The 16,822-nt window shown below is 49.5% G+C and overlaps 1 protein-coding gene across 1 annotated transcript; it reads left to right on the top strand.

Annotated features, from left to right (window-relative positions):
• The first annotated feature begins 13,281 nt into the window (after window positions 1-13,281).
• Window positions 13,282-15,535, top strand: OLIG1 (oligodendrocyte transcription factor 1). Its single transcript, XM_017643507.3, has one exon. The coding sequence runs from the start codon at window positions 13,391-13,393 to the stop codon at window positions 14,198-14,200; it is 810 nt and encodes a 269-aa protein (XP_017498996.3). The 5' UTR covers window positions 13,282-13,390; the 3' UTR covers window positions 14,201-15,535.
• Window positions 15,536-16,822: the final 1,287 nt, after the last annotated feature.

Raw genomic sequence — 16,822 nt, 5'->3', positions numbered from 1 at the left:
AGAGCAGAGACCGCACTGTCTTCCTCTGGTCATGCCCTTGCGTGATATTCACCCTTCCATTCATTCATACCCAATGGCAGAGACCAGTTTGGATCAATTAAACCAGACTTTATTAGAAGACTGAGGATGCCAGAAGGAAAAAAGAAGATAAACAGAATACAGTTTATCATATTCAGCTTGGGTTCCTGGCTGTCCTGAGGCCACCTCTGGGGTGGGAGGAGACCACCTTTCTTCTGCCAGGAACCCTGTCCAGTCCCTCTCGATTTCTCAGTGTCTAAGGGAATGAAGTCCAGGAAAAAAAGGAGACCCTCTCCTGTCCATCCAAAGCCACTCTGGGTCCTCATGTCCTGTGTAAGAAGCAATATCTACAGAAGACTGAGAAGGGGAGGAACACACACACACACACACATTACAACATCAACCCAGGCAGGGAGGAGCAGCTGCAAGCCTCGGGCCCTTCCCTACTGAATGCAGCTGAGGGAATGATTGCACCCATAACAAGAGGCAGCATGCCCCCCACAGGAGCAGAAGCCCTGGAGGGCAGCCACTGCTTCCTAGTGTAGCCAGAGAAGCAGCATGTTTCTGGGGACAGAGTCAAGAAAGAGGAGGTGAAGCAAGCAGCCCAGTGAGGGAGGATCTATGGAGATAGATTGAAAGAGTGGTTCCAGCTCATTCCTGCAGTTGTCTGGGACAGTGGGGCAGCCCCACAGCCTCTCCAGGCTCTGTTCCCTCTCTCTGAAGGCCCCCTCTTCTTTGCTGTCCTTTGCTTCCCCCTGTTCAATTAGAATCTCATCCCCACCATGTGATCAATAAGTTCTCATTAATAAGATCAAAGTGGGGGTATTAGGTGAGCTTCTGAGAAAGCCACATAAAGGATGATGATTAAGTGTGCTTCTTTGCCCTCTGTCATTCCTTTTTCCTGCCACTTGGAATGTAGGTTTAATGGATGGAGCTCTAGCAGCCATCCTGTTCTGTGAGATAATCTTGAGGGTAGAAGCCAAACATTAAGATTGTAGAACCAAAAGTTAGAGGGACTCACCATAGCAGCCCTGGCATTGCCTAGCCTCAGATTTCTTTTATAAGAGAGGGAAAAAAATACCTTGTTTCAGATACTGTTATTCTGTGTTTTCCATTTCATGCAGGTGAACCTAATACTGATACACCAGCCAAATCTACATCCCCTGCCCAAAAGGGAAAACATACATGTTGTATGTGGTCAGAGCCATGGAAACATTTCTCCCAGTTAGGAGATGCAGATAAGAGTCACACAAAAACAAGGGTGGGGAGCCATTTCAATTATATTTTGTGGTAAAATGAACTACCTCCAAATTGAGTGGCTTCAAACCATGACTTTATTATTTTTCACAATCCTGAGAGCTACCAATTTGCTCTTAGCCACTTGGGAGCATTAGCAGCAGATGTACATTGATGGTCGCATCCAGCCAATGGTGGAAAATTCTCCCTGGTGCAAAAGTGAACAAAAGAAGTTTGCAGCATGAAAGAAATTGCTCAAGCCTGATAACAGCCCCAGGGGGGAGTCCAAAATCAGAAATGGGAGGCTGTCTAGCATGCTGACTCTCAGAAAGCACTTGCACATGTCCAGAAGGGGAAAGTGGAATTTTGGCTGCGTTCACAGCAGGCTGGGGTCAACCTCCCACAGGATTTGGCACCAGGGATATGTGGAGGTTGGCTTTGGATAAACGCTGTCTGTCTGAGGCTGTGTGGCAAACCAGGAAAGAAAAACAGCCAAAAACGGGAGCCCCCCATAAATGGGAAAGCAAAGTGGAGAGAGGAAATGAGTCAGTTACTACATCCACTATGGACATTTAGTTTCCCAAAAGTCCCAAAGTCATCTGTAAGGTGTTCAGCGAACATCTCTCTTTATGCAGCAAACAGTATGAAGGTAATGAAGGAACGTGATGGCTGGGATTCATTCATTCATTCAATAAATATTTACCCAGGAGTTTTTATGTCCCAGATCCTGAAAACAAAATATATTTATAACATAATTTTGGGTAGGAAGGAAAGCAAAGCTCACAGAGAAAGGATAGATGGTCACTATATGTAATGGGATCAGGAAAGGACTCTGGGATAAGAGAATATTGGAGGTGACAACCCCAGGAGTGTGGATAATGTCAGGTACTGTGGGAAATGTGCTGGGGGCGGGGGGCAGGCAGGAAGAGCAGTGGAGTGAGGCAGGGATGAGGCTGCAGGCTGTGCGGGTGGGGCAGAGAATGGGGTTGGGGGCCGGAGGGGAGGCAGGGCCCCCTCCCTCTCCCCGCAAGCCCCTCAGGTACAGGCACTGCACTTCTAAACTGGCAGCAGCTTCCCAAAGCACAGAGGCTCAGGGCAGGACTGGGCAGTACCATCTGGGCCCTGGGATTTAATTTCAAGTGTGTTGGTAAGCGTTGGAGTGAGGACTGGACTGTTTTACCTGTTGTTACGAACCAGGGCTGCAGAGGTCTCACCTATGTTGTTTGGAGGAAGCTTGGGTGTGGGTCATTTGTCCAGAAGAAAGCAAACCCTGAAGGGCCAGATCAGGCTACTCCTAACCCTGTGGGGCACAGCAGGAAGAGCAGAAACAGGGTCCCATGACTTGCATCCCATTCCCCTTCTCTCCCCATCCCTAGTTCTGCCATGCACACTCAGGGGAGGGGGGCCAGTTCTGTGGGGACACATCCTCTTGACCCCCCACTCCTCCAATCTCCATGGAGAGGGACACGGCAAGACCCAAGAGGGGTCCCTAAAACCTGGGTGCAGAGCAGGCTGCCTGAGTCTGGGTGTCCAGAGGCAGCTCTCGTTCAGACCATGGCCACAGGTCAAATGTTCAAATTTGCCCATCAGGCTGTCATATTAATTCTGCAAAAAGTGGCATCTCCTACCCAGTACAGAGATGCCCACAGACAAGTAGCCAGGGTGTAGCTGAGCACGGGGAGGCATTTCCAAGGGCCACTCAGCAGCCAGGCGGAAGGAACCAGCGGGTGAGGCTGGGCTTGCTCCATGGGTACGTGGTGCACACAGACTCCTTCCACATGGTCGGGCAGAGAACCCGTGGTGGTGCAGCCCTCTGCCACTGACTTCAGAAGAGACTGAGGTTTGGGCCACATGCCTTGAAACCCAGTCCAGAACGCCTCATGCCCCTGTCCTGTTCCACCCCTCCAAGGCTTACTGACAGGTAAGAAGAGCCAGGGCAGCAGTGGGGAGGCAGGTGGAGTGAGGAGGGCAGGGAAGAGGGGGCGTCCAAGGAAGCTGGGCATGAGCACAGGAAGGGCCCTGAGACCAGGCACATTTTGGGGTGTTGCTCAGCTCACAATGCCTCCCTTTCTTCAGACTACAGTGGTATCTATTACTGGTGTAAGAAGATAAAGAGAATTGCATTCACCAGAAGTCCTTTTAGGGAAAGCACGAATTTGACTAGAAGATACATAGTAGAAGATGGCAAGGGTACACTCAAATAAACAAATCTTTGCAAAAGGGTGTGTTATGCTAACTCGGGGGCAGAGGGGTGGGCTTGGGAGACAAGTTTAGGTCCTGAGGCCAGGACTGTGTGTGATAATGGGGAGAGGACCCAGAGAGACTGGAGACAGGAAAGCATAGAAAGAGAGCAAAAGTTGAAACTGGTAGTAGATGTTGGCACAGAGAGGTGGCTGACGGGCAGTTTGGGCTGTTCGCTGTTGATGTGTATACAGAGGCCCAGGAGCATATCCCGAAGCCACACCTCTGTGGCAGCCTAGGAGTAGTGCAGAGAGGGGAGGTGACAAGGAAGAGCTGGGCCCCAGATGGCATCCCAGGGACCCCCTGCCCTGATTAGGTTACACCAGCTCAAAGCAAACAGGCCCTGTGACAGAGGAAACTAAGAAGCAGCCAGTGGGAGTGGCCGGCTTGCTGAGCCACACCCCGTGCTGGAGCAATGCAAAACTGTCCTTGCCTGAAGCATGGTTTTGATCCAGGCTGGTGCCCTCCACACCTCTTGCCAGATTCCAGCTACTTTCAGCACACCAGGATTTTAGATATGGAGAACAATAGCTATCTTTATTCTTCCCGGTGATAAAGGGCCATCCATCCTGCTTTATCGTAAGCATGTAAGAATCTAAAAACAAAGGCAAGCACCTGCTCTCAAAGCAAGTGAAAATTTGCCCTATCACTTTAAATGGGTCCACTGTTAAAATCAGAAGACTCAAGGCGATTAACAATGGCAGTGTTGCTCTTTTAGAGGGTTATTAACAACAATATAATACTTCCTCTCTCCTCATTTGGATGCAAGCAGCTGCCATGCACCAGGGAAATACAGGTCACAACAGGGGATGAAGGAGCATGAAATTGGCCCTGACCTGCGTCTCTGGGCATTGTGGGAAGTAGTGCCACTTGTCACAGCTGCACCCCAACCCCCTCACTGGGAAGGGCTGATGGAGGCCAAACCCACCCTCGGGAGATTCTCGAATATTCTGGCATTCCAGCAACCATTAGGCAAGAGGGGGTCCTATCCTGGCAAGAGAATGCTGGTGACCAAAAGACTACAATTCCACAAACTTTCTGGGAAGCTTTTGCCGATAGCAGACCTGCTGGTCCTGTACACATGTCACATCCAGAAGCATCAAGGCGGGAGAGAGGCAGAGTGTGAAGAAATGGAGAGCGACTTTCCCCTGTCAGTCCCGGCTCTGCATCAAGTGAATCTGGGCTGGTGCTGACTCTCTGGGCCTCAGTTTCCTCAGCTACAAATGGGCTGTTTTCCTCCCAGCCATATAGGGATACCGGAAGGCTAAAATGAGATAGCAGATATGAAAGTGGTTTACAAAAAATAAATGCAAGGGTATTCACGGGCAGGTAACCCGCCCATCTGAGCTGAGGCCTCCACTGCAGAGCAGCTGCCTGCAAACCCTGGGCGTGGGCAACATCTTGCACAGAGCTCCGTCCACCACCCCCCACCACACACTGTTGGGCAATCTCAGGTTGCAGCATTTCTGAAAACATGTTCTGACCAATTGACAGGCCAGAGGAAGGCAGTGTATCATGTCTCAATCCTTCTAGGAACTGCTTTTAAAAATAGATGCTTGGAGAGAGAGGGTGCGTGTCATGGTGGCTGGGCTGGGGATTTTCTCTATTTTGCTGTTTCCATTCACCATCCAGCCATCACAGCCTGCCTACCACACAGCCCTGCCTAGCCCCTTCTCTATCCACAGCCCCCCATCCTTCTGCTTGCCAAACCTTCCTCCAAAAGACCCTAGCAGCAAGTGACCTCTCCCTGTTCTAAACATCTAAAGCCTCGTTGTCCTCAAAAACATGGTCCTTAGATGAGCAGTGTCAACATCACCTGGGCACTGGTTACAGCAAAGCATCTCAGGCTGCACCAGGCTCACTGACCCAGACTCTGCCCTTTAACAAGATCCCCCTGCAGCACATCCTCAGCAGCTCCAGTTACCTCCTGCCCCCACCCCTGCTCCAACAGGTAGGCCTCCCCGCCCACCCACACATGCAACCTGATAGTGCCAGTCAGGCACCTCATATCCTCAAGTGGCTTACAGATTACTAGAAGGCAGCCCACACTTTCTCAAGCTCTGGCCCAGGGCTCTCCACACAGACAATGTTCAGTGAACTTGGTCCATCTGTCTAGATTGGATCTCTGCACTCATTCATTCAGGGGGTTACTGAGCACCTACTGGGGCCCAGCCCTGTTCCAGGGCACCAGGATACAGGGGAGACCACTGCCCCCATGAGCCTCTGCTTGGGAGTGGAGGAAAACAGACATGCATATATAAGTAGGCAAGAAAGTGATGAGGCCCTTGTAACTGCTGGTCAGTCTTAGCCCTCACTACCCACTATTCAAAGCGTGATCTTCCAACGAGTATCAACCTCATCAGGGAGCTTATTAGAAATACAGAATCTCAGGCCCCACCCAAACCTGTTGAGCCAGAATTTGCATTTTAGCAAGACCCCTGGGTAATCCGATCTAGAGCAGAGTTCTACCTCCAGACTCCACTGTCTCTGGAAACCACCAAACAAGCTGAACAGAACAGGTAACGTTACTGTGAGCCAGGCGCCATCTAATCCTTGTTTGAAAAAGCACCTGTGGAGTAGGCATAAGTATAATTGTGAGCTTCATTTTACAGGTGAATTAACTATGGCCCAGAGAGGGTAAGTAGCCTACCAAACTTCACAAGCTTGTAAGTGGGAGGCTGACTTTGAGTCTCAGGGTCTGACTTTAGAGCCTGTTGTCTAGTAGTTAGCTCAGAGGTGTATCAGTCAGCTCCAGCTGCTGCAACAAAATACCACACACTGGGGGCTGAAACAGCAGAAATGTGTCATCTCAGGGTTCCTGTGGCTGGAAGCCTGTGATCAAGGTGTTGCCAAGAGTTGCTTCCTTCTGAGGCTGTGAGGGACAATCTGCTTCAGGCCTCTCTCGCAGCTTCTGGCGATCTGCTGGCAATCTCTGGTACTCCTTGGCTTGTAGAAGCATTGCCAGGACCTCTGCCTTCATTTTCACATGGTGCCCTTTCTGTTTGCACATCTCTACATCTAAATTTTCACCTTTTATGAGGACACAAGTTATACTGGATAGGGTCCCGCCCTAATGAGCTCATTAAGTATTTACATCTGCAATGATGCTACTTCTGAATAAGGTCACATTCTGAGGTCCTAGGGGTGAGGACTTCAATGTGAATTTTGGAGAGAGGACACAACCAACCCGTAACAGAGGTTAATGAAAAGACAGCAACAGCTAACACTGTGCTGTGCTTTGTTCTCAGATATCAGCTCACTCAATCCTCACCACGATCCTTTGAGATAAATTCTATTTCATTCTCATTTTGCAAACGGAGGAAACTAGGGCATTGACAGGTACTGTGTCTTATCCTGAGTCACAACTGGAGCCAGGATTCAAACCCAGGCCATCTGGCCTTGAAGTTCACACAACAGCTCTCTCAGTGGCATCTAGGATTATACTGAGGTTACATTTACATGATTTCTTTAGCAAGTTGTTGCTGGATTCTGGTTCAGTGTGTCCAGGAAACTGTCTCTGAAACAGAGGCCTATGAGTGGAGTGTCTATCATGTTCAGCAAGCACAGGGACAGAAAGGGCTAGAAAACCCCACATCCTTGATGCAAAGAAGGCATGCTTTTGAGGCAGACAAAACTGGGACTCCACCTTAGTCTGAATGAAAATCATTAAGCAGAAGTCTTTCCATGGTGCCTGATGAAAAGTGCCACATAGTAAAGTGCCTGATAAAAATTAGCTATTGTTGTCATTTTACTAAGCAGCTATTACATGCCAGGCTCTGGGCAAGGCACCTTATATTTCCTTCTAATCTTTATAACAACCCTAGGAGATAAATACTACTATTCCCATTTTATAGATGAGAAAAACGGAGGCTCAAAAGAGTATTGCTAAGGCTACAGGCTGGCTCTTACCTCCAATTCAGAGATCAGGACTCTTCTTTGTAAGACATAAACAGGCTGATCCTTGGATTAGAAAAGCAGCGGAGGAGATTTGCATGTTTAATGGGGATAGTCTTCACCAACCGAGTTAATATTTCCAGATCAGAGCGCCTTCGGGAGAGGAAGGCAGCGGCCTCCAGCACCGGTCCCCTTAACTGCGCCCTGGGAAGTCTTCACAGTGCCCTTCTTTTCCCCTGGTGGTCTAATCTGGAGTCAGATCCAGCCGCAGGCTCTTACAGATGGGGAAAGACTGCGAGCCAAAGGGAAAACAACAGGTGAGCTTCTAAACAGTCTCCTTCTGTGCCTCGGGCAGGGTGTCTGTCTGGGCCTCTGCAGGGCCGTACTGACTTCCAGAACCTTCTGTCTCTGCAGGTGTTTTAGGAACTTGGCCTCAGCGCTTCAGTGACCCATATTTTATTACCTTTCAGGTTTCTATAATTCATCATTCACTCCTTTCTGAAAACCTAGAATGAAAGTTTAGCAGCTCAGCACCCCGGCCTCTCTCCATTCTCTCCCCAAACACATCGGCCTGTTTGTTCTCTTTCATCCCCGCTCTTCCTGTTGCATTCTGCCCATTCAATGGGGAAAGAGTGAAACCGGATGGCTGGACCCAGTGCGGGGAAATGACTTCAGAGCCACCTTTGTTTCCTCTCGTCCCTTTGAGCACACTTGGCCCCGCGTCTCTATGAAAGGGCTTGTTTGAACCATTTGGAACATCCAGCAAGCGAGGGATGCTGTAGCCAGAATCACTCGCATCTTTTCAGGCTGCCTGAGACTCTGGGTTAAACTGCCAAAATTTTGCAACAAAACTAACCATGACATTGGACATTGTGTTATAAATTAGCCACAGCCTTCCAAGCAAATTGTCTCTTTTCATTGTGTCAGTGTAAGCCTTTGGAGCATTTGGCTTCAGCCACTGACTTCAGGGAGACTCAGAGAATATTTTTGTTCTGCCCCAAACCAACTCTTCAGACACCAAGTTCCATGTGCTAATATATACATATCTTAGTTCACGGTATTTTCTCACACTTACTTGGAGGATCTCTGTTAGTCACATTCCATTTCTCTGCCTAAAATCCCACCAATATGCTTTGAGCTTGTAATACTGTCTCCAACCATCTTTAAAACAAAAAAGTGTACTTCTCTTTTTGTAATGCTTTTTGCAATGATTATTTGAAGTTTCTTTTAAGGAAAAGACCTTTTCAAATATACAGAGAGAGAGGTATTCATATGTAGTATTACTATTATTATTATTATAGAGCTCTATGACATGTAGAATTCAGTACCTGGTACCCAGGGAAGCAATAAAAATGTCTGTTTCTGTTAGGTCACCCTGAATGAAAAACTAAATCATATGCCCATCTGCTTGAACTTTGTCACCAAAAGCCAAATCAATCTTTGGTTATTAAAAGGAAACTGAAAAACTACTCCGATGCCACCTAATCTCTTTTCCTCCTTTTCTTTCCTTTAATTATTTTTCCCACAAAAAAAAGTAATAGGACAAATGTGGACTCAGAAGTAATCTTAAGTAGTGAACTTTATTAAAACCAGGTACACATGACATTTATTAAAAATAAAACAAAGTAAACCTCCCCATAATATTTGTCAAATACACTTACTGCATTTGATCAGCTCCGGGGTTTTAATGAGCACAGAGAACCCTATACCACCTGGGCCACTACACCCTGGATGTGAGGATACTGGTGACAATTATGGGGCTTCAAAACACCTTTGTAAGCCACTCTATACACCGTGTCCATTCACAATGACTTCATTAATTTGCGTTCCTTTTGAAAGCGAACAGAATTCATATTCTGTGTTTATAACCTGAACTGTTTCTAAGTGTGACTTAGATTCTGTCAAGATGGTCCCCAAGTGAGAAGGGACCAACTGTCCCTCAGTAGCTCTGCTCCATCCAAGAATACTTGCCAAAGGGTATTCCGGTCTCCCCTCTGCATTCACTTCCTCCATTCCACTCCTGTGCCAGCAAGAAGCCAAGTGCCCTCTCTCCACTGCCCCTTGCCTGTCTCTGTGTCCCAGGCACTGTGATATTTGGATGGGCTGGGGGTACCTAATAGTGGGCAAACATTAGGTGTGGCTGCCACTGCTCAAAGCAATAGCATAAATTTCAACAACTCTTGGGTAATTTAAACTTTTCAAAGAATTTTGCCCTACTGCGAAGAAGGAAGCGCTTTAAGAACTAAATTCCAGTGTTTCATTACAGATACAAGCACTGGTCAGTTTTAACAGCATCTTTTAGCAGAGATGACCTTTTCTTCTTAGCTGGCCTTCTGTGAGGGCACAGTGTCCCGAGTGACAACAGGGGCTTGAGTGGCGGGCAGGCTTTGTAGCCGCACAGCCTGTCTGTGTTCGCAGAGGGGTGGAAACACACTCCCCAAACACACATGTCCTTCACATGGTCGCTGAGGCTTCAGGTCTCCACTCTTTGCCATTTCAAAGGTCCCAGCTTCTTAACCCAAAGCAAGGGTGGGTGACAGCATTGGGGGAATGCTTTAGGTTTCTAGACAAGGAAAGGGAAGCCTGATACCTCCTCAGGGGGAAAGGAATCCCTGACACACACACAAGCCCCTTTGGGTAAAGACAAGAGAGGTTGTTATGGCGGGCGCGAGTTCCTCCCCAAATATGTCCTGAATGTGGGAGGCCATGGCAGCTGCCTCCCCTTGAGACAGCCCACAGGGCCCCTGTCAGGGGCTCTAATGACTCGCTGGTCCTTGCCAGCTGTCACACTTTGCATGCCGCGGGAGCTCTGGTCCAGCAGAAGGGGCCAGCCAAGTCACCAGTTTCCACAGGCGCCAAGTCCTGGGCCCACACTGGGCCCACATGGCCCCTGGGGCCCTCTGCACGGAGAACACTTCAGTGCACACTGACCAGTGTGCCTGACTAAGGGAAAGGAGGAGTTCTTCCCCTAGAGAGAAGCCGGGTGAGGCCAAGGGCTACAGGAAACCCTCAGTACAGAGGGGTCTTTGGGGGAGAAGACCAGTCAGCATATGTCTCCATCTCTGATTCCTGGGACCCCTGCCATGGATGGGAAATTCACAGGTGCTATTTAGGCCACTCTGTGCAGGCTTTAAATTCATTCTCATTCATGTCCTCTTCCTGATGGCAGGGTAAGGCCCCAGGGCCTTCTCTGGACAGAAGAAAGCCAGAGGGAGAGGTCACTGGGGCCTGCCCCAAACTGGCACCTCAGCTACAGCACAGGGGCTCCTCAGGGTGAGGGTGGGCATTGCCAAAGGGGGACCATGAGGAGTTTACGGAGGTGGGGTCCTGGGAGCCATCTCTTCTGGGACTTCGCTGGAACCCATCAACTCATCCATACCGGCTCAGCCCAGATGGTCCCTCCATCGCTCCACCCCATTCCAGGCTTCTGCAGTACCGTTCCCTCCTTGGCTTCCCAGAAGCCTGGTCCAGCTGGAGGAGATGCTGGAAGCCAGCTGCTGATGGTACAGCTCTGCTCTCCTCTCTGAAGGCATGCTGTCAACTGCAGAGACCACTACCCTCTGGGAGACTCAGTTACCCCATCTATAGCAGGGATAAAAAAGTGTCCAGCTCACAGGGTTCCCCTGAGAACCAAATGTCAAAAAATGCTTTAACACAAGGTGAAATAATTAGTCAAGTGTTTAACTTACCTGATGGAAACTTTCCAGGTGAGTTGCTTGGTCTATCTCCTGCCTGTCTAGTACAGCTCTGCTTGGGGAATCAGCTCTTTTTCTCACCCAACACAATGTCAAGTCCCCCAACACCATGTCAAGTCAGGGCCCCTGAGGGGCGGAGGGGTGGGGTGGGGTGGGGCCTGTCAGTTTCCTTCCTCCTCAAGGAAACCAATAGGACACTCTGGATTAAAGCACTGTTAGGAGTTTGTTCATTTCAGTGAGCCATTGAGCCGGTGGGGATATCAGACTGATCCTTAGACAACTCTAGGACACACAGTAATTGCAAAGCACTGTGCTGGGATTTGGGAGGATAGAGAAATGAACAGGTGGTCCCTGCCCTCGGCCCTTAAAACAGTTCCAACCAATGCAGAGATGATCTTTATACAACACAATCTAGGCTGTGGGGAGATGCTATTGATGATTTGCCAAGCATGATGAGAGGAAGGAGATGAGAAGTCATCAAGGCCCAGAGAAGAAAGTAACATTGGAACTGAATATGAGGCATGGACAGGCTGTCAGACAGACAGAGGTTAGCGGCAGAGATCAGAGTGAGCCTGTGGGGCAAATATTGGCAGAAGAAAACTAGGACAAAGCAGCCATGAAATCAGCAAGCACAGCTCCCTGCCAACAGCACACCTCTTCTCACACCAGAAAGAACCATGGTGGAAAAGCTCATTTTCTTTCTGTTAAACTCAACATCAGTGCTGTGCACTAGAACTTTCTGTGATGATGGAAATGTTCTCCTTCTATGCTGTCCTATGGATGGCCATTAGCCACCTGGAACTAGTAAACACTTGAAGCAGCGCTAGTACAACTGGAGAATGAAATTTCTAAATTAATTTTATTTTAATTAATTAAATGTTAACGGCCACAGGGGCTGGTGGCTACTGTATTGGATGGTAATGTTTAGAACCAAAGGCTTTCTTCCCCATACCATTTTTCCATGCTATGATGACAGGCTGCAGTAGTATGCCCTGGTGTTGGAGTAGAAAACTTCCACAACTACCAAGTACTCCTATTTATTTGGGGAAAAGAAACGTTCTGTCCCACCCTCAACAGATAAGAGTGTGTGAGTGGATTTTTGTCTATTTTTTGAGAGAAGGCCAATTCCCATGTGAGTTTTTTGCTTAAGCAAGAGTTGAGTCCCTGGTAGACAGAACACACATCCCTTTAGGGAAGGAAAGAAACCTGGCCCCAAAAGCTTCTTAGTCCCCAGAGACTTTTTATTCAGAGGGAAGGAGAGGGAGTAATCATTATTCCTGGAACCCAGAAATTTAGTTTTCAAAACCTGGCAGGAAGTCACGTATTTTAAAAAAAAACACATACACATCATGTCCATGTTCATGATAGCACCATTCACAATACCCAAAAAGTGGAAGCAACTAAAGCATCCGTCCATGGAGAAATGGATAAACAAAATGTGGTAGAGATGTAAAATGTAGTATGATTCAGCCCTAAAAAGAAAGAAAACCCTGGCACAGGCTACCACATGGATCAACCTTGAAAACACGTTAAATGAAATAAACCAGCTGGTCACTAAAAGATAAACGCTGTATGGTTCCACTTATAGGAGGCACCTAGAGCAGTCAAACTCAAAGAGGGAAGAATGGTGGTTGCCAAGAGTTGGGGAGTGGGGAGCAGGTGGGGAAATGCTGATTAATGGGTATAGGGTTACAGTTTAGCAAGATGAAATGAGTTCTGGGATTGGTTGTACAGAAATGTGAAAGTGCTTACTACTCAACTCTACCCTTAGAAATGGTAAAAACGGTAAACTTGATATGTACTTGACTGCAATTTAAAACAATCAAATATGCATATATATATATATATATATATATATATATATATATATATATATATATATACAATAGAGTAGAGGCTGAGGGAAGAAGGAGGTTGAAACATGGTATTGGCCTCACCAATGCAACAAGTCCTCCATGAAAAACCGCGCCTCACCGGAAAGGGAGCCATGCCTCCCCTCCCTCTGCGGGAGCTGTCCTGTGGCTCTAGCACCGGCGCTCACAATAACCTCCTTGAGCAGTGCCAGCGCTCCGGCGAGCCAGCCCGAGGCGGGTGGCCAATGAGCGCATGCCTGCTCCCGGCCTCGCGTCCCCATTGGTTGAGCCCAGCGGCCCGCGGCCCCTCAGGTTCCCAAGCCGGGTTTAAAGCTGTCGGAAGCCGGCTGCCTCCCTGCCATCGGCTACCCGCGCGCCGGTCTGCGGGGAGGGGCGGCTTGCCGAAGGGCCCACCCCGGGGCGTTCCTGAAGGGCGCCCCCACCGCCCACCAGATGTACTATGCGGTGTCCCAGGCGCGCATGAACGCGGCCCCTGCGACCATGCTGAGGCCACAGCGGCCCGGAGACGTGCAGCTCGGGGCCTCCTTGTACGAGCTGGTGGGCTACCGGCAGCCTCCCTCCTCCACCTCCTCTTCCTCCTCCTCCACGACGGTGCCCCTCCTCCCCAAGGCGGCGCGAGAGAAGCCCGAGGCGCCAGCAGAGCCGCCAGGCCCCGGACCCGGGCTCGGGCCTGGGACGCACGCGGGAGGCGGCTCCCGGGCGGACGCCAAAGAGGAACAGCAACAGCAGCTGCGGCGCAAGATCAACAGCCGCGAGCGGAAGCGCATGCAGGACCTGAACCTGGCCATGGACGCGCTGCGCGAGGTCATCCTGCCCTACTCGGCGGCGCACTGCCAGGGCGCGCCCGGCCGCAAGCTCTCCAAGATCGCCACCCTACTGCTTGCCCGCAACTATATCCTGCTGCTGGGCAGCTCGCTGCAGGAGCTGCGGCGCGCGCTGGGCGAAGGCGCCGGGCCCGCTGCGCCGCGCCTGCTGCTGGCCGGCCTGCCGCTGCTGGCGGCGGCGCCTGGCTCCCTGCTGCTGGCGCCTGGCGCCATGGGGCCCCCCGACGCGCTGCGTCCAGCCAAGTACCTGTCTCTGGCGCTCGATGAGCCGCCGTACGGCCAGTTTGCACTCCCCGCCGGCGGCGCGGGCTGCGGCGTCGGTGGCCCCGGCCTCTGCACTTGCGCGGTCTGCAAGTTCCCGCACCTGCTCCCGGCCGGCCTGGGCCTGGCCGCGGTGCAGGCGCAGTTCTCCAAGTGAGCCCAGCCCGGCCGCCCAGCCTCTCCGCGAAACCGTGCCCTGTGCGCGGAGAGCCCGGCTGGTCAAGGAGGGCATTCTGGTCCAGAGGAGGGGAATTGGTGGGCGCCCCCTTCCATGCCCCCACCCAGGGGAAATTAAAGTGACCGGAGCGGATGTTCGACCTTGCGACTGGGCTGCCTGGGGTTCCGGGGAGATTCCAACTACTCTGGGCACCAAGTGCACGCTCTCACCCCATTCTCACCCAGCGCAGCCTCTGCAGCCCCTGGAGTTGTGGGCTTCGCGGGAGTGGCGGGGGTTTTAGGGCGCCGCGCGCTGGGTTCGGCTTGCTCCGGGTGCGGCGGGAGGCCAGCCCCAAGTGCCACCGCTCACAGAGGCGGCACCTACCAAGCCAGGGGCCGAGGGACTGCTCGCCAAGGGCGAAAGAAGGATTCTTTTCCTTCTCCCCGGCCAGAGGTCACAGGCACACTTGTTCCCACTAGCCAAGCGCTGTCAACGGAGGCTGCCCCGCCTCAGGAAGCCGAGAACGACCAGTAGTCGGTGCAGACGGCCCCGAGCGTAGCCGGCTGACGGATCCTCCGCGGCCGGATAGTTGGCACGGCGGGGCGGCGGAAAGTGGAGGTGACGACCCCAGGGTGGTTTCGTGCGTTGGGCTAGGAAGTTGGTCCGCTCTGTTCTGCGGCTGTTCAGGTGCAGTTTTTTGAGAATCGCACAAGCAGGTGTTTTGTGGCGGGGATTATTCTCTCCTAAATCCTGGTATATTCTTTCGTAAAACAACAACGAAACAGTTTAAAACTCTAGATTCATTTTGTTCCCTCTTACCCAGAGGTAACATAACCAACTTTGAGCTTGCTTAAAAACAAAAACCAACCACCTTTCACGCAGACGGCGTTCCGGATTTACTAAAATAGGTAACAAGACATTTCACAGTGGCCGTCTTGTCAGAAAGCACGATCGCTAACTACCTTTCTCATTAAGACGCAGAGGAGAACCGAGCTCCAAGCTGCCCTTGGCTTGGCCACCCCCACTACTGTGGGGACGACGGGGTAGCGCTTTCTCACTGTCCCTTTCCCGCGCGGGGTGTTCGACCAGCGCGCCCGCAGGTCTTCTCCAAGCTTTGCAATTGAAGAACGACATAGGTGACCGGTCTTGATTTGTTACAAATTACTTCACCCAAGGCTATTTTATGACCTTTCAACAGCTTGCTTTGAATTTTGTATTTAAGGTTTTTTAAAATTGGTAGTAGCCGAATTTACCTGGCATTTTATTTTATCTCTAACTTTTTTTTGTTTCCTTGCGCTGTGAAGAATGAACAAAATAAAACATTTAAAGACCTTACTTTTTCGTTTTATTTCTCTGCTAATAAAAATGTCCTAGTGCCATGATAATTCAGAATCTGAGGGTGAAGGTTAGCAGTTAAATATGAGGGGCTCAAAACTTTTAAAACCTGACTTCCTGATTCATAAAGTAATCAAAGGAACAAACAAATGTAGGTCAAGTTCAGGCATTAAGGGGAAATGTAAGGGCTGGTGGCAGTTCCAGTTCTTAGGCAAGCTTGGGGGTGGGTTTTTTCAACTTAGAATTCTTCTAAATGAGCTCAAAGATACATTTATCATAAAATTGCATTTCAACCTCTTTCTCAGAAATCCTCCTGTCTTAGTGACCAGAAAGCTTAAACCTTATCACACAGCTATGTGCTTTCTCTCATTGTTTAAATACGGTTGGAGTTGTCTCCTAGGAAATTACCACCTTGGACATCATTTATTCTAAGAGGTGAAGAAGGTTCTTGTGTCTGATTGGAATGCTGACTTGCTAACATGCAATGTAATCATTTTGTAGTTATTGAAGAAATCCTACCAGTGTTTAAAGGAGTGTCCCCTTTAAACCAAAAAATTAAAGAAAACCCATTGTGAGGTGACTGACTTAATTTTATCCAGGTTAGTTCTGAGGCATGTACACATTTAGGGAAAATGAGCATTCATTTTGAGTACATGGGGTGGGATGTGCAGAATGCTGCAAAGTTGGGATTGCTTGACCACCCTGGCTAAGTGTCTATTTCCTTAAGGCAGGGGGGTGGGGCAAGAGAAGAATGAAAGGGAGAAGCTCCACACACCAGTCCATTCCATTTCAGGGAAGAATTTCTCATTGTACCTAAACTAGACCACCAGAAAAATCCCAGGCTTTGATTGTAAGTAAATTTGAATTGTGGTCTTCTCTTTATTCGATCCCCATCATTGCTTGCCTTGCGTCTTGAGAAGAGACAGAAAGAAAAGTGAAAATCAACAACTAAATCAAAACCAGATTAGGTCATCCCTAAAAAAAAATATTTCTAGGAGATTCTAAATAAACAATTCCTCCAGTAGTCCCAACTCCAGTAGTCCATCACCTAGATGCCACCATCATTCCAAAAACCACCTCTAAAAGGAGCAAAAAGGGCAGAAGAGGGGTGGATGGTGTCTCCCCTGTCCCTAGTTACAAATTGGAGCAAGTACCCATACTTTATAAGAAAGGTAACAATATATGTGATTTTTTTAATTTACCAAGAAATCACATCTTATCATGCTTTCCAGAACTGCTAGAGATTATAAATGAATTTTAAAAGGTTTTGCAGGACTATTTTAAGTG

The sequence above is a fragment of the Manis javanica genome, chromosome 3 (assembly GCF_040802235.1).
Source record: "Manis javanica isolate MJ-LG chromosome 3, MJ_LKY, whole genome shotgun sequence".
Classification (NCBI taxonomy): domain Eukaryota; kingdom Metazoa; phylum Chordata; class Mammalia; order Pholidota; family Manidae; genus Manis; species Manis javanica.
This window is presented reverse-complemented; position numbering and strand designations above follow the sequence as displayed.